The sequence below is a fragment of the Thermobia domestica genome, chromosome 2, assembly GCF_964235325.1.
Source record: "Thermobia domestica chromosome 2, izTheDome1.hap1.1, whole genome shotgun sequence".
Taxonomy (NCBI): domain Eukaryota; kingdom Metazoa; phylum Arthropoda; class Insecta; order Zygentoma; family Lepismatidae; genus Thermobia; species Thermobia domestica.
In genome coordinates, this window is record NC_137455.1 from 336862976 (window position 1) to 336887473 (window position 24498).

Sequence of the window (24498 nt, forward strand, 5' to 3'; positions counted from 1 at the left end):
ATGTATACTCCCACAATGCGAAAAATATTTTTAAGATGCATCAAATTTCAAACCTTTTGGCTCATGTGGATAAAACTAATTTGTTTAGGTGTACAGTTTACTTAGCGCAATCATTTGTACAACGAGGTATTAAGAAGAATTTTCATTTTTTTCATTTCAGGTCCTGACATCAAGTCTGTACAATGAATGAAAATCCTTCACAAACTCTCTCCTGTGTGATTCATATTCATGGACAGTTTACAATTGAACCTACTACTCGATTTGACGAGAGGACGTGGATTAAGGTTAAAGAAGCAGCAAATCGTCGACAAAAGTGCTTCAGAACAACGAAATATGCAGATGTGATAAAATCGTTATTGGTCGCTAGTGAGGCAAGTGATGTTTGTGGTTACCGTCTTTCATGCTACAAAACCTTCACTGCAGTCGGAAAAGAAAAAAAATGTTACTAAGGAAGAGCAACTTTCAACATCAAATAATTTACGTTCTCAAGGTGATGACATCCAAACTTCAAGTACGGGAGTTTTTAAACAGGTTTGTGTGTTTTGCAAAACAGTACAGAAAAGAAGCAAGAGCAAACTCGAGTTACTGGGAATCTGTGAGGATTTTAATGCCGAAAAACGCATTAAAGCAGCCATAAAAATCTTGCAAGATAACGTTCTAGACAAACAACTAACACATGTTGATTTTGTAGCCAAAGAAGTACGGTATCATCATAGTTGCAGAAAACAGTATTTAAACAAAGCAGAGAGAGTAGTAATAAAGCAATCTCCAAGTGTACCAACCAAAGAAACATTTTCAAGACGTGTTCATGAAAAAGCCTTTCTTCAGTTGTCTGAATACGTACAAAGTGAACTTATAGATGGAAAACGAGCAGAATTTCTCACATCCCTTCATATTCGTTATATGTTATTGGTTGCTGCAGAAGATGCATCTGACATCGAAAGCTATGCAACTCAAAAGCTTGAATGTAAATTACTGAATCGATTCAAAGATATATTATCATCAACAAAACTATCAAACAAATATGGAAAAATCTTATATCCAATCGCTTTAGAGAAAGAAGAAGCCATAAAGCAAGCTCTTGGTGATGCAGATTCGTCAAAGTGGAAAGTAATGGAAGCAGCAAGAATACTTCGTACTGAAATCCTTAAATTAAGGTCATCAGGATGCGATCTAACATCACCAGTAACTGCAGAGTCTATAGCAGAAGGTACAGCTAAACCTTCAGAATCTCGACTCCAATTCTTCAGAGCATTGTATACTGGAAGAGCGACTGGAAGTGAGGAGTATGAACATGTAGAGAGATTTGTACAATCATCTTCTGCAGATGCCCTATTTGCAACTACCAGGGGTCATATTAAGCCATCTAAGCATCTGTGTCTAGGATTGGGTCTTAAAAGTATGACTGGAAGCAGAAAGATCATTGATATGTTAAACAAATTTGGTCATTGTGTTAGCTATCACATCGTCGAGTCCTTGGAAACTGAAATGGGGTTCGCCATATCTGAAAAAAAATTCTCTACTGCCAGATGGCCTTCAAGCAGAAAACAATCTATCCACCTGTTTAGCATGGGATAATTTTGATGAGTATTCTGAGACACTCTCTGGAAAAGGAACATTACATGATACAACAGGGATTTCCTATCAAAATATTTTAGTCAAACTTGAAGAATCGGAACATACTAGTAGAGAGCACCGATAAAAAATAACCCGACTCAGGAGAACATATACAGCAGAAGAAAAAGATCTCGAGCCTTACACGAAGAAGCCTAAAATAACTGCATTCAATTATACAACAAAAAGCATGATTGATTCAATTACGTTTCAACTTGGATATAAGAAGGACGCTCTTTGGATGATGTTATTTAATTGTGTTTCAACAATACTTATGTGGATAGGTTGGAATTGCAGTTACTCTAAACAGTCTCCTTTCGCCTAACCAGCATAATCGTGGGACGTACAACTCAAAGATTTCATTTCATTTCATTTTTCAGTTACTCTAGAGAAAATCTTCCTAGACAGACAATTGGATATATGGAAAATATAACGGAACCTCCAACCAGATTAGATGTGGTTGCAGAAACTTTGAAGATAGCCCAGAAAGTTGCCAATGAATGTGGTCAAGAATATGCTGTTGTCACATACGACCTCGCTATTGCTAAACCAGCAATGCAAATTTAGGCTCAAGAAAAACCATTGTACGACAACATATTAATATGCTTCGGTGCATTCCATATTTCAATGACTTTCTTTGCATGCCTTGGATATATAATTGATGTATCTGGATTACCGGCTTTGATGACTTCCGTTGATATTCTTGCCCAAGGTTCCCTGAAAGGTTTCATAAACGAAAAACACTTTAACCGTTCTAAACGTTTACATGCCATCATAATGCTTACGATGTGGAAACTGTACTTCAAACAGTTTGTACAAAGCAATGAGGCTGCTGCCAGCTCAGTTAGAAACCAACTGATCCAGCTATCCTCAGATCTAAGTAAGGAATCCATTACCAATATTTTTGAGTCTGAGACAATGAGTAGTTTCCTTGACAAATACGAGGAATACACTGCTAAAACAAGATCTGGTGAACGTGGTGAAACAGCACAGTTCTGGTTTATGTATATTGATCTAGTTCAGCTATACTTCAATTTCAGTAGAGCATATCGAACTTGTGATGTGGACTTATTCACTTGTTGTTTGGGCAAGATGTGCTATGTATTCTTTGCAGTTAACCGTCCAAACTATGCACGATGGATTACAAGATACTTTCTAAATCTGCTTAATATGGACACAACACACCCTGGTGTCCGTAAAATGCTAGAAGATTGTGGCTTGTCAGTTAAGAGAACAGCAAAGGGGTTTTCCCGTGTCCCAGTTGATATGGCATTAGAACAAACAGTGAATGCAGATGCCGCTTCTCGCTTCATAGGAATCTCAGCCTTTTCGCAGTCCATATCTGCACGTAAAAGATGGATGGTTACAAGAGCAATGAGAACTTCTATTGTTTCAGTGTTGATGGATATGGTTTGACTGCAATTCAAGAAAGATGTTTCTCAAGAGTGCAAAAACAACAGAATACAGAGAGACCACCAAGATGTTGATAAGCTATCTGATGTTATAAACAATAGTATGAATCCTTTTTCAGAGGATAATGTAAAAACTTTATGCAATATATCAACTGGAAAATTTGTATCTTCTGATGTCTCAAGAGACCTTCTTGGATGTATGGAAACAGGACAAAACTGGTTCGATGGCTTTACAACGGCATGTTTTGAAGATCCTTCCAGATTTGAAAACCCCCTGAAAAGAAGGAAAATTAAGAATTTCACAACTGATTCAGTGAAATGTAGATTATCAGTGAAAGATAAAAAAATCTTCCTTGCCTCAACTGCAAATATTGATCTGGAATATATGTTTACATATCCTCTGACACCAGTGCCTCTTACATTAGCCCAACGTGATGGATCATTGAACAAAACAGACAAATCAAAGTTGGTTCATTATCTTGAGAAAAAGTACAAAAGCCAGCCTCCCATCCACATTGATGTGTGTCTTGTTGATGCAATGTTTTTTTTTTTATTCATTCTCAGACTAATATACCAGTAACGTATTCTGAGATTGCCAAGGTATTGTTGATTCGTTTGTGTCAATTAGCACCTTGTGTACACTTCATTTGTGACACATATCAAAGTCCTTCCCTTAAGGATGTAGAAAGAATAAATAGAGGCTCTTGCTCTTCATTATTTTCTGTAACTGATGGACAGCAAACACGACCTAAAGATTTTCAGCGAGCTTTAAGATCACCACATTTTAAGGAATCACTGTTTACATTTCTATGTATGGAGTGGGGGAAAAATCAGTATGCTACAATCCTTGAAAACCATATTCTCTATCTAGCAATACAAAACACATGTTACGAGTTTTCTTCCAACAATGGAGTAGTAACTAACATCATTAAGCCAACACTGTTGTGCCAACATGAAGAGGCTGACACAAGGCTTATTTGGCATGCAGTGTATGTATACAAAGAACTACAGAAACCCAATATAATTGTGCGCTCGTCAGACGCAGATGTTTGTATCCTGCTGTTGTTTCATCAAAAACATCTTGAAGGTCACATTTGGTTAGATGCGGGAAACAGCATACTTGGACCTCATCTTTGTATTGCTCTTCCATCATTCCTTGCTTTTACAGGATGCGACTATACTGCATCTTTTATGAGAAAAGGTAAAATTCTGCCCATACGCATACTGGAAACTTCAAATTGTTTCAAGCAAACTTTCGCCACTCTAGGAAATTCACAGAACATCAGTGATGACGTTATCAGGAATTTAGAACATTTTGTATGCTTCATGTATTCATTACCTAAGTGTACTTCTGTTAACAAAGCACGATTCGATTTATTTGTAAGAAAGTATGGTCCTGACAAAGATAAAAACCCTCTTGGTAACATAAAAGAAGTTGACCAGAGGTGGCATTTTTCCATAAACTTGGCATTTTTCCATCATCACTACCAGTCTTAATGCAAAAAATAAAAAGAGCAAATTATGTTGCAAGTTTATGGAAAAATGCCAACATCCAGAACCCTGTTCTCTTTAGGCCTGAAGACAATGGTTGGTGTATAATTGAAGGAAATTATGAATTTGTGTGGTTTGAGGGCGAACAAATTCCTTAAAACATACTACACCAGTTTTCAGCATAACATGATGATTGTGACTATGATACAGACGAAGAAGTTCAGGGTGGATCTTCCAGTGAGGAAGATATTAAAAGTGAAAGTGATGAAAATTAAGAAAAAAAATTACAAGTCTGTCAATTGCTTTAACACATGTCTGTCAACAGTTTCAATATGTATATTCTTGTATGATCCTACAGTTAATTTCGGTATTTATCAGAATTTGTATTAAAATGGCCAGTTTCGAACAACCCTGTATAAGACAAAAAGTTAAATATTGGGTAAAAATAATATTATTAGCATTTTGAAACATGACTCTATTAGGAATTGCTTTTACAGTTTCAAGTAACAGTTTGCGCTAAATAAATGTTCTTAAAGCGTCATTTTTAAAAAATATTTCAACTTTTTAAACACCCTGTAGCGCAAATTATAGATGATTTACAGTTGTAAGAGTAACAGTTTTGAATTACTAAGACGTTTTCACATTATATTCGATTTTCAAACCTTTTGGCCTCCTTAGGTTAAATAAATGTGGATGGACTCTTGCTATAAATCTCCTAAAACTTTTCGCATTTAAGCTAAAAAGTACAATACGCTACGTAGACACATAACACTACATAAAATTAATTAGCTCAATTATTTTTAAAGATATAGCAACGATATATGTGTCATTTGCAAGCTCTTAAAATGCTTAATTACATTTACTTCAAGTTGTTTACGAAAACGTAGTTGTTTCCTAGTTATTAGTCCTGAAACACAAGAATTGTAGTTCAGAAATGACTTTTTTCCGTTTTCAGGCGCCATATTTTAAAATGGTGGCCATATAAAAAAGTTTTTACTATTGAGATTGAGATCTGGAGTATATTCTCGGAAATAAAGCAAGAAAGAAGTTTCTATCTTGAACGATAATGAAGTTATTATTTTTTTTAATTATATGAGGTGAAATCTTACAATTGTTACACTTTTACTTCTTAAACACCCTGTAGCGCGTACCATGACTGGTTTACAGTTGTAAGAGTTACATTTTCGAATTCCTGAGACTTTTTCACATTAGAATCGACTTTCAAACCTTTTGGCCTCGTTGGGTTAAATAAATGTGTCTGGGCTCTTGGACTAATCATGCATAGATAAATTTACCGACGGTAGAGTCGTCGTCGTCAATGTGCCGAACGTCCTTTATTATCTACATTATCTCTCATTTCGAAGATGTGTGTGTTGGACAGTGTATTTGTGTGTAGTAACATGACTTGGCGAGTAAGCTTCAACGAGATGTCAGTACCAGAACCTACGGCTTGCTTGTCGCAGAGGGAAGGAGAGGACACATCCCTCAGCCTCTTAATCCAATCTCGAGTGTATGTCAGTGAGATAAAAGATCGAGGATTTTCACACACGAAAACTGAGGTAGGCTGTTTAAATCTTTTGGTAGTAATCAGACTGTTGGATGTACGATGGATCAAGGTTCCATGACCACTGTGGTTATCATCCATTTCATTACCTTTCGCTGCACCTATTCATAGCTTCTGTGTTGGGGAAAATCCCAACGAACTTTAATTTCAAGGTTCGTCATTTTGGAAGCTTACTGACAATGAATGTTTAGTTCCCGAAAGAAGATGTGACTCATATTTTTGTTGTGTGTACAAAATTAAAACTTTATTTCCTCCATCAATAAAAACTATCCGGATGATCAAATTTGAATAATAACAACAATAACTTTTTTGTTGGATTGAATTAAGCTATTACTTACATCGGTCTTCTAATGATTTGGGGTTGCTAGTGGCTATAATTTAAATACCAGACATGTATTCCGTAAATTGAAAGCATTTGTAGATTAATATTCACAACTATTGTAAAATAGCTTCCTTTATTTATCACTTGTGCCATTGATAACATCCCAGGATATGCATAAAATTAATACAATGGTCAGTTTATCAAAGATTGTTATAATCAGAGTAGCATTTAATATCGTATGATTTATATCATTATCAGACATCAAGCCAGGTGTAACAATCAAGTTTTTACTGTTAGGGAAATACAACGTTAAGCCCATTACCAGGACTAAATTCACGAAAAGTTGTGCACGAGTCAATTTTCATTAAATAAATGACGATATTATAAATATCACTAAGTAGTAAATAAACTTCAACATTTTTTATTTACAAGTATGAATATTTCTGTGTTCGTATGTGTATCAAGTGTTTAATATATATATATATATATATATATATATATATATATGTTATTATTAGTATTATTATTGTGAAGATGAAAATTGGTTGGTATATATAATTAATGATTATTTCGTATGTTTAATTTGTGTAGATGTATTTACTCATATGATCATATATACAAACTTAACGTCACCTATTCTAAATTTCGTAAGTGCACTTCTATTCTATCCATCCCTCATATATTTTCGAGCTTTTGCTCATTTGATTTAACAAGTCATGACTAGCATAGAAATTCAGAAGTATCTACAACCTCTAAATTACTCAAACATTTTCTCTTTTCATCATTTTTTTCTTTTTAATAAATGGTATTCGTTTGAAATAAATTATTTTACGTGTAACTTGATTACCTATGTATCAATGTGCTATCTCGTAAAAGGTTGATCAAAGAGTGAATTCAATTCAATAAGGCGTCAAAAAGGATTTTTAATACCTGACATTGTGAATGTAGTTTGAATAATATTCTTGTATTGAAACAAGATAACAGAGTGTAATTGTTATTACCATTTTCAAAGTCACGGTAATTACTTCTACAACAAAATTCCTATGGAAACATATTTTCTTTTTAGCTCTAAATTTCTTTGTTTTGTTGTTGTTTCAGGGAAAAGAAAATCAAAATTATTGTTAACCCTTTTAATATTCATATTCAAATTTTTCTTTAGTGATTAAAAGTTTATTTTCGTTATCAAATTCCTAACTGTTGTCATTTATGTAATACAACTGTAACTTTTTTTACCTTTGTTAACTCAGTAATCCTTTATTTATTTATTTGTCTCGATAATACTAGTGTTGTTGGGGACAATTCAGCTGACTATCACTAACGCCATTCACCCAAATCACTCATTTAAATACTAGGTTTTATTTTAATTTTTAAAATATTTTTAGTAACGTCTAAAATTGCATCAGGCAGCAACTGAATTTTTAAATCTCTAAGAATTCACTTGCTTCTTGAGAGATGGTCAGTTAGGTTATCACAATCGAATTGCATTAGCGTGATTATATTTATGTAAGCCATGCAGCATGTGAAAGAAGACGGAGCAAGACATTTTATTTAGCGTTTACAACATTTTCTTTAAATTCCACTTTTAAGACTTTCCTTTCTCGAAAGCCCTGGAATCCGATTGGACGGGGGTTGGTCTTGAAGTGAAGTAGGAAGTGAAGTAATATTTAGGCGGCCCAGCGAACGAATCTTCGCGTCTTTAACGTTTTCAGCTGACTCGAGCTTTGACTCCGGTCGGACTCAAAACCAGGTAAAGCTAACCGTGAAATGTTTTGTCTGATTTTCAAAGTAACTGTCCTGAGTTTCCGTATCACGTGTTGACAAAGCATGAATTCTGGATCCACCACCAAGTACCACTAGCGTCCAACCAGAAGCAAAAAGTTTCTTTAAGAGAAAGCAAAGTGATGCCATCCGTATGCTCTCACTCAAATGATGTCCTTCTTCTTGACTAATTCAGCATGATTCTACTGTAGTTGGAATGACGCAGAATATTACTACAACTTTCTATAAAAACTGCTTATAGTGATCAGGACAAAGCAGCGTGCAAGGCACTTTCAAAACACTAATGTAGTATTGTCGCTATAAACAACTGGTTTAAGGACAAAGACATTTTTCTTTTCAAGTTATATAGAAGTTAATTAACTTTCGCATAAAATAAGTTGATTAACAACATATCGCTACTAACCTATCTGTAATACGATTTCCTGCCTTAGAGGAAAGGAGTAAAAATTCCTTCTCTCTAAGGAAAGAAACTTTTCAACCCACTTGCACATATATATGTTGTACAGCTGTTTCTAGCACTAATTAACTTAGTAACACTTACCATCATTTGCATTACAAGGTTCATTATAAACATCCCAAATGACAAGAAGGCAATAGCGGTAAGTGCAATCTCAAATAAATCCTTCAAGTTAATCTTCACGTCTCCTTTCGAACTCCCTTCTGTAGCCCCATATCCACCAACCATCACCGGAGCACTATATCCTGTGAGGCCTCCTGCAGGTGCACCGTACCCAGTAGCAGCCGCCGCTCCATACCCAGATGATCCTGCGGCTGCGTGCACTTTAGGAAATCCTCCAACTGAGAATGGGTTACTGTACGGATTCTGGCTAGCTTGAACGGCGTAGCCTGTTACTTCTCCGTCATAGTCTGGATACGAATTGGATAAACTTTCATATTGTTTGTAAAGGTCTTCTAATGTTGCAGTCCTTTTGTGAAACAAACATGAAATAAATAAATAAAATAGTATATTAGTTCGTTCAAAGTGGTAGCTGGTTAAACACATTGAAACCCAAGTCTGAGATAGATTCGGATTGCGGCGTCAAAATTACAAATACTTTATGTTCAAATTTATTCCTTATTTGTTAAAATATTCTTTAAGAATATAGCAAGTATTTTTTTTTTACTTGGAACCATTAGATTCATTACACAAATGGTTTGAAGTATACTTTTAAAAAAAATGGACCTTTAGACCCGACTAGTGAATAAACACCCGTGTCTCAAAGTGTAATTTAGAATAACAACCAAAAATATATTTACTGGTAGGGATGAGATACAAACTGTTTTTGTAAACATATCTCAGAGTGAGAGAGTGAGTGAAGAATGTTCTTCCCCACCTGCAACTTCGAAAGATATTGTATATGGAGATATATGCATAGAATATTGTTATTTGTGGAGCTAATTCTATTTGCATATTAAAATACAATCTCTCTCTCTCTCTCTCTCTCTCTCTCTCTCTCTCTCTCTATTTATCTATCTATCTATCTATCTAGATATCTATCTATCTCTAATAAATATATACAGAGGATAGACAAAAATATGGAAACACCTGAGAAATTGCACATTACTTTTATTAATAGCGAATAGAACCACCTTTTGCACGCAGAACGCCCTACAGTCGAGGGGAAATGGAAAACTGCAGGTCACATATGGTTATCAAAGGAATGTTGTACCATTCTTTCGCCAAAGCGGCTGCAAGTTGTAGAGACGACGATGATGGATACCGGGCTCGCACCTTGGTCTCCAAAATTGATCACAAGGGCTCAATGATATTGAGGTCTGGTAATTGTAGTTGCCATGGCAGATGTGACACTGCATCTTCGTGCTCATTAAACCAGTGCTGGACAATGTAAGCTGTATGAACAGGGCCTCTGTCATCTTGAAACACGGCATTATCATCTGGGAACAAAGTTTGCACCATGGGATGGAGCTTTCACTCAAAATGTTTACATAGTCCTTGGCAGTGACATGTCCATGGAGGATGATGATGGGTCCTGCAGAATACAAGGAATTGGGTGCCCAAATCATCACTAAACCACCGCCATGGTAACAGACAGTCTATGTCGTATGCGTGTGCTGGCGTTCTCCACACGCAAACTCGCCCAGTATTAGGAAACAATGTAAAGGAAGATTCTTAAGACCAGATGACAGTCTTCCACTGCCCAGTTTTTATGACCGTTGCACCACTGCCTCCATATAACAGCAAAGTCAACAGTCACGAATAGTTTGGGAATTGCTGATCTGCCATAAATACCCTACTTGTGGAGCTCTTATGACTGTTTTGACACTAACATGGTTTGTAAGTACTGAACTCAGCTCAGCTGTGACTTTTGGTACCATGGTGATCTTCTGCTTGGTCACAATACTACCCAGTGTGCGTCTGTCTCTGTCACGCAACACACATCTGCGTTCACACTGATGATTCGCTGATGCAGTTTTTCGGAACACTCGTAGGCAGTCATGATCTTCGAGACTGTGCCTCCTGATGTACCAAACATTTCCGCTACTTTCGTCACGGAAGCTCCCACCATACGTGCATACAGAATTTTCCCCTATTTGAAACTCTGTCAACCCAGACATGATTCACGATAAAATGCACGGACCGGTCGCTGAAGTGTAACTGATCCATCTGTTTGGCCAGAGTGTATACTTGACAAGATGCGCCAGTGACCACAGCGACACCTATCATTCAGACGCAAATCCTGTTTGAAATGACTACCTCTTTTATACCAGGTGTTTCCAAATTTTTGTCTACCCTATATATATATATATATATATATATATATATATATATATATATATATATATATATATATATATATATATAGCGAGAGAGAGAGAGATTCTGTTGGCATTGTATTTTAATAAGCAAATAGAATTAGCTCAACAAATAACAATATCCTGTGTATGTTGTAGGAATATAGTCTTTTAGAGAGACTGGGTGGCAATCTTTTTCAATAATACTCTACGTATATGAATTATGGAACAGATGAAGTTTCTTCTAGTATGTTCAACTCCAATATAAAATGATATTAAGACATGTTGTTTAAAAATACATCACGCGTATATTAATTTTGGAGCCAAGTCCAGTTGCGTGAATAGTGCGGTGGTGAAGGATTAGTTCGTGCTAGTTGACTTTTTATGATGATCTGTATACTAGAGTCAAATCCCGGCGTGATTCAGAGCTACATAAATATTAGATCTTGTCCTTTATAATCTTTGTGTTGCATAAGATCAATCAAATTCACTCGTGTTCAGAAGTTAAGCGACACCATGGGGAAGTGATACACGAATGAAGATGGGGAACCGATGCCTATCTGTGGAATCGAACGTGTGGGAGATGTACCCAGAGACCACACTGATAGTTAAGTGACACTGAAACACAGTAATAATGAGTGTAAGACACCTACATTGTGTCGGTTCAGCCCATCGATTGCACATCGGTCCCGTTTGACATCGCCACAAACGTTGAGTATGAAGTGTGACCCAACAAACGGTTACACAAGGTGTTTCTATAAGGAAGATGAAGCTAACCAAAACCTTCTGTAGTCATATGCCTCACTCTTGCAGAAGCATTCATCGGAGGTTATTCAGAGTCCCTAGTGATGGATCTCGGATTGCAACACGACGTCCAAGGTGTCTCAGTTATGTCCAATCTTATTAAGATGCAAAAAGCGTAGTGCCACCTCAAACATGTAATACTCTGATGTTCCACGTATTCCTCCACCTCCTGTGTTTTCCGTAGACTAGCATTGTTGTTCAATAGACAATATTTAAGGTCATAAGTATCACGGAAGAGTCACATATAATGTTGCAGGATGACATTCTGATACTTGCACCCGTCACATCACCCTTCACCGGGAACATGCGAGAATGTCCTTCCCCCACCCCAAACCATGGCCTCAACACCAACATAACGATCTCGTTCCTCCAAATTGACCGAGTCATAACGTGTCACTGATCTCTGCCAGAAGTACAGAACAAACGTCGAGAATCACTCTTCAGGCTGAACTACAATCCCCACCCAAGTGTTCTTGAGTCCATTTTCAATGTTCTATACATTATGTTGCACGGTTCTGATGGTGTCTGGATGTGAGTGGAACGCCTCTAGCTAGTCGCCATGCATAAATTAAACCTCATATAGCCGTTGATACACTGTTTGTCGAGAGACATTGCTTCCAAAGGTAAAGGCAAGAAAGCGCTGCCCATGAGACCAGATTTTGCTTTGTCTCGTCTCGGTGCACTCATCTCAAAAAGTATATCTGTTTGAGCTCTGACGCGTCTTGTTCGTGGACAACACTACTGCAAACTCTCGACCAAATGCAAATGCAGTGTTGGTTAGACGTCATAGGGCATTTAATGTCAGACAGCTGTCCTTATTCTGGGTTGTGGTTTCTGAGTGGCTTTCGAAAATTTTCATTCACATGGAATCTTGTCCAGAGTAGCAAAATTTTACTGTGAGTCACATTTAACTCCGCACGCGTAGCTTATTGGCTTTGTCAAATTTCTAGTCTTCTGATGATATGTCCATTCATCCACATGTCCTCTTTATGTCATCCTGTATGCGTCCTATGCATTTGATGTGTATCTACCCAACGATACATTTCGTACGTAACACAACGCTACTAAGCTGGCCTTGCATATTCCATCTACTAATAATGTTCGTAAAGGGCACCTATGTTCCTCATATGGTTATAGTTTCCATCAATTTGTGAATTATAACGGGATATTTTCTGGTACCAACAAAATCACTTGTGCCAGGTTATTTCGATGTTTCGAGAAAAAAAATTAAATCTCTTAACTCCTGGACATGAGTGTACAAGAAATGAAGAAAAATAAAAAATACAATGTCAGCTAGGATTTGATTTTTTTGTACTCAGCTATATTTAGATAAAGTAAAAGGATGCTAAATGTTGTTCGCGACATGTTGGGCATTTGTTAATCATTAAATTTAATTGCTTTAATTTTAATATACACTGATTTTCATATACACTGCTGAAGTCGGGAACTTCATTGGAGTTAACGGTGGCCAACATACATAGGTCTCCTTCACATGTAATCTATTTGACGTCTCTGTTTAACGAAAAAAATGCAGGTATATTTTCTTCATGTGCTAGTTCAATCAAGTATTGCAACCATCATTTTATCATCAATGAAGTCATTTTTAACTGCTAACAGTAATAAATCTTCATCCTCTCATATTTCTCAAATCTTCATCATCTAATTTTGCTTCATATCTCATTCACATTTTTTAATTATAATTTTGCTTTCTGCAACAAGATACTATATTCAGTTTTCCTATTGTCACTATTTTATTCTTTTCTTTTCAGTCATATTCCCTGTTCTCGTACTCGCTATCATAATTTATTCCAAATGCTCTTTGAGGGAGCTGCATGAAAGTGCATTTTAACGCCGTAATTTTGTGCTTTACTCTGCAGTACTACAATAAATATCACTCTTGTATATATATATATATATATATATATATATATATATATATATATATATATATATATATATATATATATAGTGTGAACAATTTATCTTGATCATCCGCTATAACCGGACAAACCAAAGGAGAGAGAAAAGTGAAACTTTGCAAGAAGGAACTATAAGGGGGGAGGACATCTTTGTATGTATTAAACAGAAAGACCCAACAGACAATGTTACCAACCCGATCTAAAGTTATAATTTTTCAAATGGCACTACATATTTCAAATGGTTATTACATATTTCAAATGAACATATCAAACGTAAACTTAAAATACCACTTTTATTATTCAGTGTTGCAAACTAAGGATGTTACAGTATCTCGAACATCCAAAGTTCAGAAGCCTCTAACGCACATACAGCACAACGGAGGTGCACAGAATAATGCACATCGAAAGTACTTTAGTAAATAGAATGCGATGGTCATGGTATGACTTGTTTTCAATGAATAGAAACAAAGTTACCAGGGTTTGAAAATTTTAATTTTTTTGAAAGCCATTATTTCGAAACAAAAAAAAACTGAGATAAGTATCATATCTAGTTACTTGTATGGTTTGTAATGGATGTGTAAATTATTTTGCCGTTTACAGTACTTCGATGTCTCAAACCGTTTCGGAGATATGATAAACATTGATCAAGTTCGCAGCACTGATGAAAATGGGGTATTTGTGGAAAATAAATAAAATTATTGTTGTTTCCCTTCTATTATATAGCATTACAGCAATAGCTTTTAATAGCTGTAATTACAACAAGTTCTCGCAATTACACCCAGGCCCGTATCCAGAGGGGGTCTACGGGGGCCGGGCCCCCTAAATTTGGCTGGACCCCTAATATTTTCACGGTAGACTGGCAAATGAACTATAATATGGTGATGAACTATAATATGGTTGCATCGGGCCCCACTAACTTCATCCGGCCCCCCTACATTTTGGGGCTGGCTACAGGCCTGATTAACCTACGTATATTCTCAGAAAAATATATAACTAGATTATTTTTATAAGAAAAGAAAGAGTACGGATGAGGTGTAAAATCAGATATTTAGGCTACATCAATCATTTCTCTGTTAAACAAGTGTACTTAGAAGAAAGTGTAGAAATGTTAATGGAGTTACGAAGTTTTTAGGGTGATTCGAACCCAGTAGAACCCCCGCGTGGGTACGCCCTAAAATTAGACGTAGTGGAACGAAATTATCATTTAGAGTTTATGTGTAAAGTAAACCTTAAGATTTTCGGGAACTTAAGTTACGCGGAACAAGTATGTTTATCTATATACATAACACTTATTGAAGGCGTTAAAATTTGAACGAGAAAAGGCTACAAACGTTTTACCGAATTTCCTTATTGCAAATTTAGTGACACAATATAAAGAAAGAAAGGTTAAAATCTGTAAATAATAAACTTTATTAATGAAATGGCAACTCGAAAATGAATAAAGATAGCCAGCCAACATAGAAGTTGTAAGTAGTGAACGTTGTAAAGGTATCGGTACTCTTTTAATTGCAGAATCCACTAGAGGAAAATAAGGGTAATACTCCAATAAGAAAATCATTGAAAGTAAAAATAGCCAAATTTCCCGTCTTTTTTAAAGAAAACAAACGCCTTTTTATGGGAAAAAATCGTCCCCCTCCACAAAAGCGCCTTTTTTTTAAAATCTCTAACTGAGGTCCTGTGATCCAGTATTCCTAGTCAGTGGCGTATTTACGATTTTGTTTCCTGGGGGTAGCTAACTTTATTCCTTTATTCTGCAAGATTTTTCATTTAATTTAAAATAGTTTTTTTTAATTTTCGGGGGCTTAAGCCCGGAACCTCCTCCTTAAATACGCCACTGATTCCTATTATTCTAGAGGTTTCTAATACTTAATCTGAGAGCGTGAACAGGAACTGTGGGACATTAAACATGTAGTGTTATATGAGTATACTTTTTCGATCTGTTTGACAATTCTATCCAGTGACGTACGAAAGCAGGTTTTCTGGATTTACCCCCTCGCTTGAGCAAGATATATATGAAAAATAAACATTTATTATATTAAGACCACTCTTGTCCTGAACGGATAACAAGATTGAGTGCTTGAACTTAGACTAAACGATTGATTAATCCAAACAAGCCTAACCCATTCACCTCTGTACTTACCTTGTTAACCAGTCCTTGTAGTTCAAAGACCCCTGATCATTGAGCATATTGTCTTTGACGAGATCACCTTTGCTTGTATCCTCCCAGTTGCCAACCCTGTCTTCTGCCCTCGGCCCAGTTAAGTCAAGGATTTCTTCAGCTAAATAGCTCCGACACAGGTACTCATTCATCATTTTCCTGTAAGTAATATGTTAATAATAAATTAGATAATTTTGATGTTAATAGAATATTAATGATATATTTAATAATAATAAAATACATATTGTACATGAGACTATTATAAGGAACATAACTATTCATTAAAAATGGTAGAATCAAACTAGGGAATTGTAAATTTATGAGGAGAAAGGTACATTTGAGGGGCAGAACAGTAAATTTGGGAGGAAGAATGCTAAATTTGGGGAACAATGGTAAATTTAGGGGGTAAAATGGTAAGCTTGGGACTACAGTGGTAAATTTAAGGGGTAAAATGGTAAAGGATGGTACATTTGAGGGGCAGAATAATAAACTTGGGAGGAAGAATGGTAAATTTGGGGAACAATGGTAAATTTAGGGGATAAAATGGTAAATTTAGGAGTACAGTGGTAAATTTAAGGGATAGAAAGGTAAATTTGGGGAAGAATGGTACATTTGAGAGGCAGAATAGTAAATTTGTGAGGAAGAATAGTAAATTTGGGGAAGAATGGTAAATTTAGGCGGTAGAATGCTAAATTTGGAGAAGAATTGTCTATATGAGGGGCAGAATACTAAACTTGGGAGGCAGAATGGTAAATTTAAGGGATAGAATGGTAAATTTGGAGAAAAATGGAACATTTGAGGGGCAGAATAATAAGCTTGGGAGGAAGAATAGTTAATTTGGAGGAGAATGGTAAATTTAGGATAGAGTGGAAAATTTGGGGGATAATAGTAAATTTAGGGGACAGAATAGTAAACTTTGGAAAGAATGGTAAATTTAGCGGGTAGAATGGAAAATTTGGGTTGTAAATTGGTAAAGTTGCATATTGTGTCCAAGTTCTTGGTGTGAATGGGCACTCCCTACTTTACTTCTCATATAAGAAACTGATATTGAGAGTCATTTTTATTTTCTTTTTCTGCCTCGGAAGGTCTTTCTCATATATAGATACCCTTTGTACTCCTTCACATTCCAGTCTTTCCTGGCCATTAACTTTTGCACTACCCATAAACTTGTATCATTGATTTCATAAGCTTTGAATAAATAAATAAATTCTTTAATACTATTAGCATTGAACCGGGAAAAATGTTCAAAAACGAGACATGGTAAATTTAGGGGGTAGAATGGTAGGGAGGTAGAATCAATTAACAACTCTTTATTTTGTGAATAAAATTACATGCATGAGTCTAAAAGCTTAGGTGTAATTTTCGAGAGCGTGAAAAAAAATTAGATAATTGTAAGCCAAAAACTTAAATTTGTAAAAACAACTAGAGTTAAAAACATATCAGATATCTATGTTGGTATCTGTTAGCCGATGATGCAGTGCCGGGCTATTGGTGCTTGTGTGTTAGGGCGAACTCTGGAGAGAAGTAGAACGGCAATATAGTGAACTGGGAATAGTATAAAATGGATGATCTCTCTGATTTAAAAAGAAGGCAAATTGTTGGCACTCGGTTATGTGTTCAAGATTGATAAAAATGACAAGTGTGTTGAGTGTGTCGAGACGGACGTCGTCCAAGGTGATGACGGTCTACACAACTCACGACAAAAACATGCCACCAAAGAGGAATAGTAATCGGAACAAAACGTTCAGCGACAGGTCCCACCGACAATTAATGCGCATTATCAATTGAAATAAATAGCAGAGGAACTTAAGCAAGACCTCCCACAGGCTGTGTCGATAGCGGCAAGTTGCATGACATGCACACGGGATTGAATTGCATTGCCAAAATCGCTGATAACGGACCATAACACTTTTGCACTACCGCAAACATGCAACATGGACCACTGATGACTGCAAACGTGTGATGTGGCAGATAAGTCATCCTTTATCTTATTTCAAACCACGGCTCATGTTCATGTGTGACAAACGCTCAAAAAAGCATATGATCCTCAGTGTTTCTCTCTGTCCAACCGTGAAACATGGCGCGGATCTGTGATGCCGTGGGCCTGCAATATCCCAATATTCAGTACGTCCTGTGATGAAACTTACTGGTCACGTCCCTCCCCGTGATTGTATCGTTATTTTAGGAGACCACGTACATTCATAATATTCAAAAAAATTCAATCAGACTAAAGAGATGAATATTCAAACTTCCTCCAAAGACAAATTGATCCATTAATTAGAGAATAATCCGTGCACTTTTTGATTATTTCTGTTTTATTCATTGTTCAGAGCACTTAATTTAACTCAACAGAAGTACGCTTCCAGCAATAAAACTCCCTCAACAAACATATATATATATATATATATATATATATATATATATATATATATATATATATATATATATATATATATATATATATATATATCACAAAAGTACGAAGATTATTCTCTAGTTATGGATTCAATTTGTCTTTGGAAAAAGTTTGAATATTCATATCTTCAATGTGATTGAATTATTTTGAATGTTGTCGCTTCCTACAACATATATTGTTAAATGAGGGATACGTGCTGCCATCTGTTGGTGATCAGCGGTTCTTTAAACTCATCTTAAGTTAGAGATATGAAATTCGAAATTTCGACTTTTCTTTTAAAATGATTAAATATGTGATTCAGTTTTTGTTTTAAATTATTTGATCTAGGTTAGATAACCAACTCAATTCCTTTTTGTTTATTTCTAAAGAAAAATGACCTGTGACCACAAAGGCCGATTCTGGAAGACTCTCTTGCACCCCCAAGGTTGATTGGGCCCTGTATATTTGTATTAAAATTTTCATTGATGTCTTGTTAGACGATATCTGACAATAAAACACATATATCTGAACACTAACTCCCCCCCCCCCTTCAAAGCTTACAGAAATCTGCAGCGATGCTCTTGACGAGAAAAAATAAATAAATAAAAAGGATGAACCACAGTACTTAACTTTATAACTTTCATTTCTTAAATTAAATCGTGTCATTAATCATGTCAAGGAAGCATTTATTTATGGAAAAGTGAACAAAATTGTAATAGACATTTTTGGAAAACTTTGTCAAAAATACTTATAAGAAGAGAGAAGGGAAGCACGCTCCCGAGGGTATAAACTCCTGCTTGTGGATTTGATAATGAGAAACTGCTTTCTAACTTAACATGTTAGATTTTTATTAAAATAATTGTTTATGAAATGTGGACATACGTAATTACCTCAGTCTTTTTTTGAGAAAATAGGCCGAAAAGAATTCACAGCAAGCGTATATACCCATTCTGGAATGTAAATTAAACTATTCTTGGTGGAGAAAAGACACCATACTATAAGATGGTTAATTAAATATTGATTTGTGAAAATTAAACAAAATTGTTAGAGTCGTTTTCAGGAAAATATAACTTTTTTCTTAATGTTCACCCTTTATTAAACTATCTTTATAAGTTATTTGAGGAAGGAAAAAATTTTAAAAAAAAATAGATTTTTATGAAATCTTAAGTTTAAAAATTGTTCCAGATAAGTTAAAAGATATAACCAGCAGGAAAATATAAGTAACTAGGAACAAACAAGAAAAAATGAACAGATATGCAAAAATAACTTTTTCGGCATAAGTACCATGAAACGTGAAAGTCCGTTGCAATCTCTAATTGGATTTCTTTGGCATAATAATAATAATAATAATAATAATAATAATAATAATAATAATAATAATAATAATAATAATAATAATAATGGCGTATTTAGGGGGGCTTCCGGGCTTAAGCCCCCCCAGAAATCTTACTTACTATAGTCAGGTATATGAAATATCTTGCAGAATTTTCACATTTTCTGGCAAAGCCCCCCCCCGAAAGTTAGCAAAGCCCCTCCCGAAACAAAATCGTAAATACGCCACTGATAATAATAATAATAATAATCAGACCCTCAGAATAGAAAGTCAAAACACGAACCGTTTATTTATACAATGCACTCCCTTAGCTAAGACCAGAAAAATACGGGTGTTCAGAAAATGTCTCTGCACTGAAACTAACAGCGTTACACATGAAATGAGACGAGACAAAAAAAATAAGTATCATTCTGAATTATTTGTAGTTTCGTATCGTAAAATTTGTGAATATATTGTCTCGCCTCGATTCTCGAAGAATCCCTTTACCGTGTTATATCAATTCTCTCTTTAAAAAAAAAAAAAAAAAAAATCCGCTACTTTGTCTCATTTTGTAAATTATGTACACTACAATGTTTATATCCCTGATTATTTTTTACTTAATTTCTACTCAAATGAAAATAAAATCTTTAAGTTTTACGTCCCACGATTATGCCGGTTAGGCTAAAGGAGACGGTGATGATGAGAAATGAATGAAATGAAGAAAGTGGGAGGAAACGGGAGAACCCCGAGAAAACCCACGAGCACGGTGTGATTGTCCACCACAAAGTTCACACGGCACGAGCTGGGATCGAACCAAGATTAATTTCTTGTAGAAGTTATCAGAATTCTTCTGCCTCATGACAGGTCTACAAATAGTGTGATAGACCCTATAACAACATTTGAATCAAATTATTATTGGAGTATAAATTCTGTAATACTTTTGTATCCTTAAACGTTGACAAATAAATACTTTTAATTATGTTCATACAATCACGTTATTTACAGTAGAATCCTTAAAACTGGGCTCTGGATAACCCGGCAGTCTAGATAGTTCGGCAATACCCTGGCAGTAGGGATGCGCACGAGACAAGATTTGAGGCTGTCTCGTCTCGAAAATGTGCTTTAAAAGTGATGTCTCGACTCGAAAAATGTATTCTTCTCTATTGGAAGAGCTGTGTCTCGACTCGAATTTTGTCAGGAAAATTCTGTCTCGACTCGTCTCGTGTGCATCCCTACCTGGCAGGGCGAAAAATTCCCGTGCACAAACTTGGGTAAGGTCATTGCCGTGTATTTTTCTGTCTGTCTTATCAGGTAAATTTCTGTACAGTGTGTATTCATTAAATTTCATTTTCATGTATAGTAAAGGCTCTATGCCTTCATAAAGTACGTATTTTTCCTTTGTTTAAGGTTATTTAGGCAGTTTATGCTCCGTTGTATTCTCAAGCATCCAGAACACACAGTACCGTACTGTATTTTCTGAGGAAAGACTGATACTTATTCTTCCTTTATTCCCATTTCCGATAACCCGGCATTTTCACATACTTGGCCATCCTTCGGTTTACATTAGGCCGTGTTTTCGAAACTCTACTGTATTTATAGTTTTTATGCTATGAATGGTGTTTGAGACTGAAGATTTGGGTGAACTCATGTTGTTACTAGTAGTGATCTAGGTTTATACACAGGGGCCACGGTGGCTCAGTAGTAGAGCGTTCACCTCTGCTGCATGGGGTCCTGGGTTCAAACCCTGCTCCCGCCAAGTGAACTTAGTTGTGGGCAAACACCGTGAGCGTGGTTTTTTTCGGGGTTCTGCCGTTTCCTCCCACTTTGTTCATTCCACCATTTCATTCATTACTCATCATCACCGTCTCCCTTAGCCTAGCCGGCATAATAAAACTCGAAAATTTCATTTCATTTCATAGGTTATATATATATGAGCAAGAGAGATCTTCTCTACACTATGGCATACGAAAAGACGATTTGAGTACAGTTTTCAGTAAGTTAAAAAGAACCTAATTTTCTGCACGTTCCAGTCATATCACCGTTTTTCGTTCCAGCTATACCACCGTTATTCCCAAAATAAATTTTATCAAACGGAAATAACTTTTGTTGCTGACTGTACGTCCTAATGTTTTTAAATTCGAGACGAGACAAGAAACAAGACAATTCTCGCCTCGTATTCGAGACAAGAATCGAGACGAGACGAGACGAGAAATTTATCGAATCTCATGGGTTTACTTAAGTCTTCGATCACAAACATCGCTCTAGTGCCACATCATTTAAGTGGCCCCATTATGACGAAATTAAAATACCCCTAATTTTACAGTAATTATGTGATATCTTCCAATAGATAAAAAAATGATCGAAATATGTAACAAGACCACCCTAGAGGGTATTATTTTACATAAGATACCGTTATCACGACTCACTTATCTACTTTCGATTTCGAGTCATTTAGAAAATCGGCATTTATTTTCGCGTTTCTAAATGGCTGCCAAACGGGAAGCTACTAGGTTACTCGTGATAATGCTACCTCATGCAAGATAATATTGTCTAGGGCGCTCTTGTTACACATTTCGATTATCTTTTATCTATTTGAAGATATCACATAATTAGTGTAAAATTAGCGGTATTTTAATTTCGCAGTGATAAGGCCTCTTAAACTATATGTATAGCAAATTGTTACAGGCCATACATTACTTACATAGAAACATGACTTCCTAGTTCACAGTAACTTTACGAACACTTGGTATTTCTTATAATCGTATTATAACTTACCTGTGAAAATTCATCGTAAGAAAAGCCCTCTCCTTCGACCCATTTGTAAGATTAGTAATTCCATGTCCCATTAGAGATATTCTCTTCTTTTGAATCCCTTTGCCACTTATGTTAGCTGCAGAGACCGATTCCGCCACCGAAACCTCCAAACCAGCACCATCACTTTCAAATTCTTTTGTACTATTAAACAAAAACAGAGCAGGTAAATAGTCAAAATTTAGGAGATCCTTTAAATTAAAACACTGAATAAAATGCACAGAAGCAATACACACTAAAATATATCTAAAAATCATTTTTGAGTTTGTACAGTTTGTTTTTTGCCTAGTCGTACAGCACTAGCTAATTACGTGTCCTCTATTCATTGCTAAACGACCATTCTGTATGACTGTGTACATTGTACTGAAATAACTACAAGAATTACGTTACAAGGAACTAGCGTATACTTCAATAATTTCTTTTTTCTTTCCTTTTTTTTTCAAAGACGCCATTAATATACTCATAATTTCCGGTAGAAACATCACGCCGCTTCAAGATTAACAAGAAAAAACAAAAGCGTCAGACGTAAGCATAATTTACAGTTTTAAAATACAGTAACCTCGCATACGCCCAGTGTTTTTCTTAAAACATTTCTTCTCCGTAAAATCCGTAGAACAAGAGGTGGGGTTCTCACATAAAACAAAAGAGATGTGAGTGTATATATATATTTTTTTCTTAAAACTGTCAGGCAGCCATGCATTTATTCACACTTCCGTCATTTATCTTGCGTTGCGTGTAAAAGTTCCAGAAGGAATCGTATCGCAGAAAAGTTGAGATACACTTCGTGAACAGAACTCTCGCTACGAAGACATCAGTTACATGACGGTCCAGAGTGTTGAATAATTGCTTTGGTCAGGCAGCTTTAAGTGTTTTGAAATTAATACCTGAACCGCAGAAATGTTGGATAATTTTCTGTCTCAAATATTACGCTTTTCACTTTCCAGCGGCCATAGGAAAAACGAAAGTATGATAATCGTGGCAAAAGAAAAGAAAAGAAAAAAATTAAATCGAGATTTCAATGGATTTATACGTTTTGTAGCCCCCTACGTGACCAAAACGTTGTTTTGGATGTCTGTCTATCTGTTCGTCCGACCAGATGTACACTCATGTCCAAAATGATTGTCGCGTATCTATAACTGTCTTCTTGTAAGAATATAATTTGATAATGACTTTGCAGGGTACCTTTAATTCTGATACTATGTGTATATTCGGAAAAATGTATATTTGTGGTAAATTTCATAGGGAAAGAATTATAAATATGAAAATTAGAGTGAGTAAACCAAAATGTTGCTAAATGGACAAGGAAGTTTTATTTTCGTTTTATTGTTCTTATTTACTGCCCTTTTGTCACAAAATTTGCCACATACATGTTTTTGCCGACTATAAACATACTAACATTATAAGAAATACTGGTCGAATTCGTTATCAAATTATATTCCTACAGCAACATATTTATAGACATGCGAAAATAATTTTGGACATGAGTGTACATAGGTCTACTTGGCCTTCTTTTTAGCTGAGGACTTTGCCCCCAGACACCATTATTTGCTCCGCCTTGTACCTCATATTTCAGCCTTCAGTGGTACAGCATTTATCTCGGGTGTGTCGGGGTAACTGGTTCGATCACCGGCGAAGTAAGTCTGTTGCGGATAGCATCGTGTGCGTGGGTTTTCTCGGTATACTTCCGTTTCCTCCTACTTCCTCATTTCACTAATTCTTCCATCATCATTCATTTGTTTTAAGCATCCGTCTCCCTTAGCCTAAAGGGCATATTCATGGGACGTTTAACTGAAAGATTTCATTTCATTTCACGGGGCCACGGTGGCTCAGTGGTAAAGCGTTCACCTCTGGTGCTTGGGGTCCCGTGTTCAATCCCAGCCCCCGCCAAGTGAACTTTGTGATGGACAAACACCGTGTGCGTGGGTTTTCTCGGGGTTCTCCCGTTTCCTCCCACATTCTTCATTCCACCATTTCCTTCATGACTCATCATCACCGTCTCCTTTAGCCTAACCGGCATAACCGTGGGACGTAAAACTCAGATTTCATTTCATTTTTTTTTTCATTTCATTTCATATTTCAACCTTTACTTACCTTTATTGACAAACACCTTTTCCCCTTAGAGTACGCATTTCAATCAAAGTGAAATTATAAAAACTCATGTCA

General features: G+C 36.0%; 1 protein-coding gene across 3 annotated transcripts in view; it reads right to left on the reverse strand.

Moving 5' to 3' along the window:
* The window catches only part of LOC145678727 (uncharacterized), an 87430-nt gene that overhangs the window by 24843 nt on the left and 38089 nt on the right, over positions 1-24498 (reverse strand). Inside the window, exons 1-3 of one of the 3 annotated variants that reach the window (XM_081749165.1) lie at positions 22300-22687; positions 15800-15976; positions 8724-9108 (exon numbers count right to left, since the gene is read on the reverse strand). In XM_081749165.1, the coding sequence (XP_081605291.1) occupies positions 8724-9108; positions 15800-15976; positions 22300-22592 (855 nt within the window). In that variant the 5' untranslated portion in view covers positions 22593-22687. Of the gene's footprint in view, positions 1-8723; positions 9109-15799; positions 15977-22299; positions 22688-24498 lie in introns of those variants that run through there. The other 2 variants (XM_081749166.1, XM_081749168.1) reach the window with 2 other exon arrangements.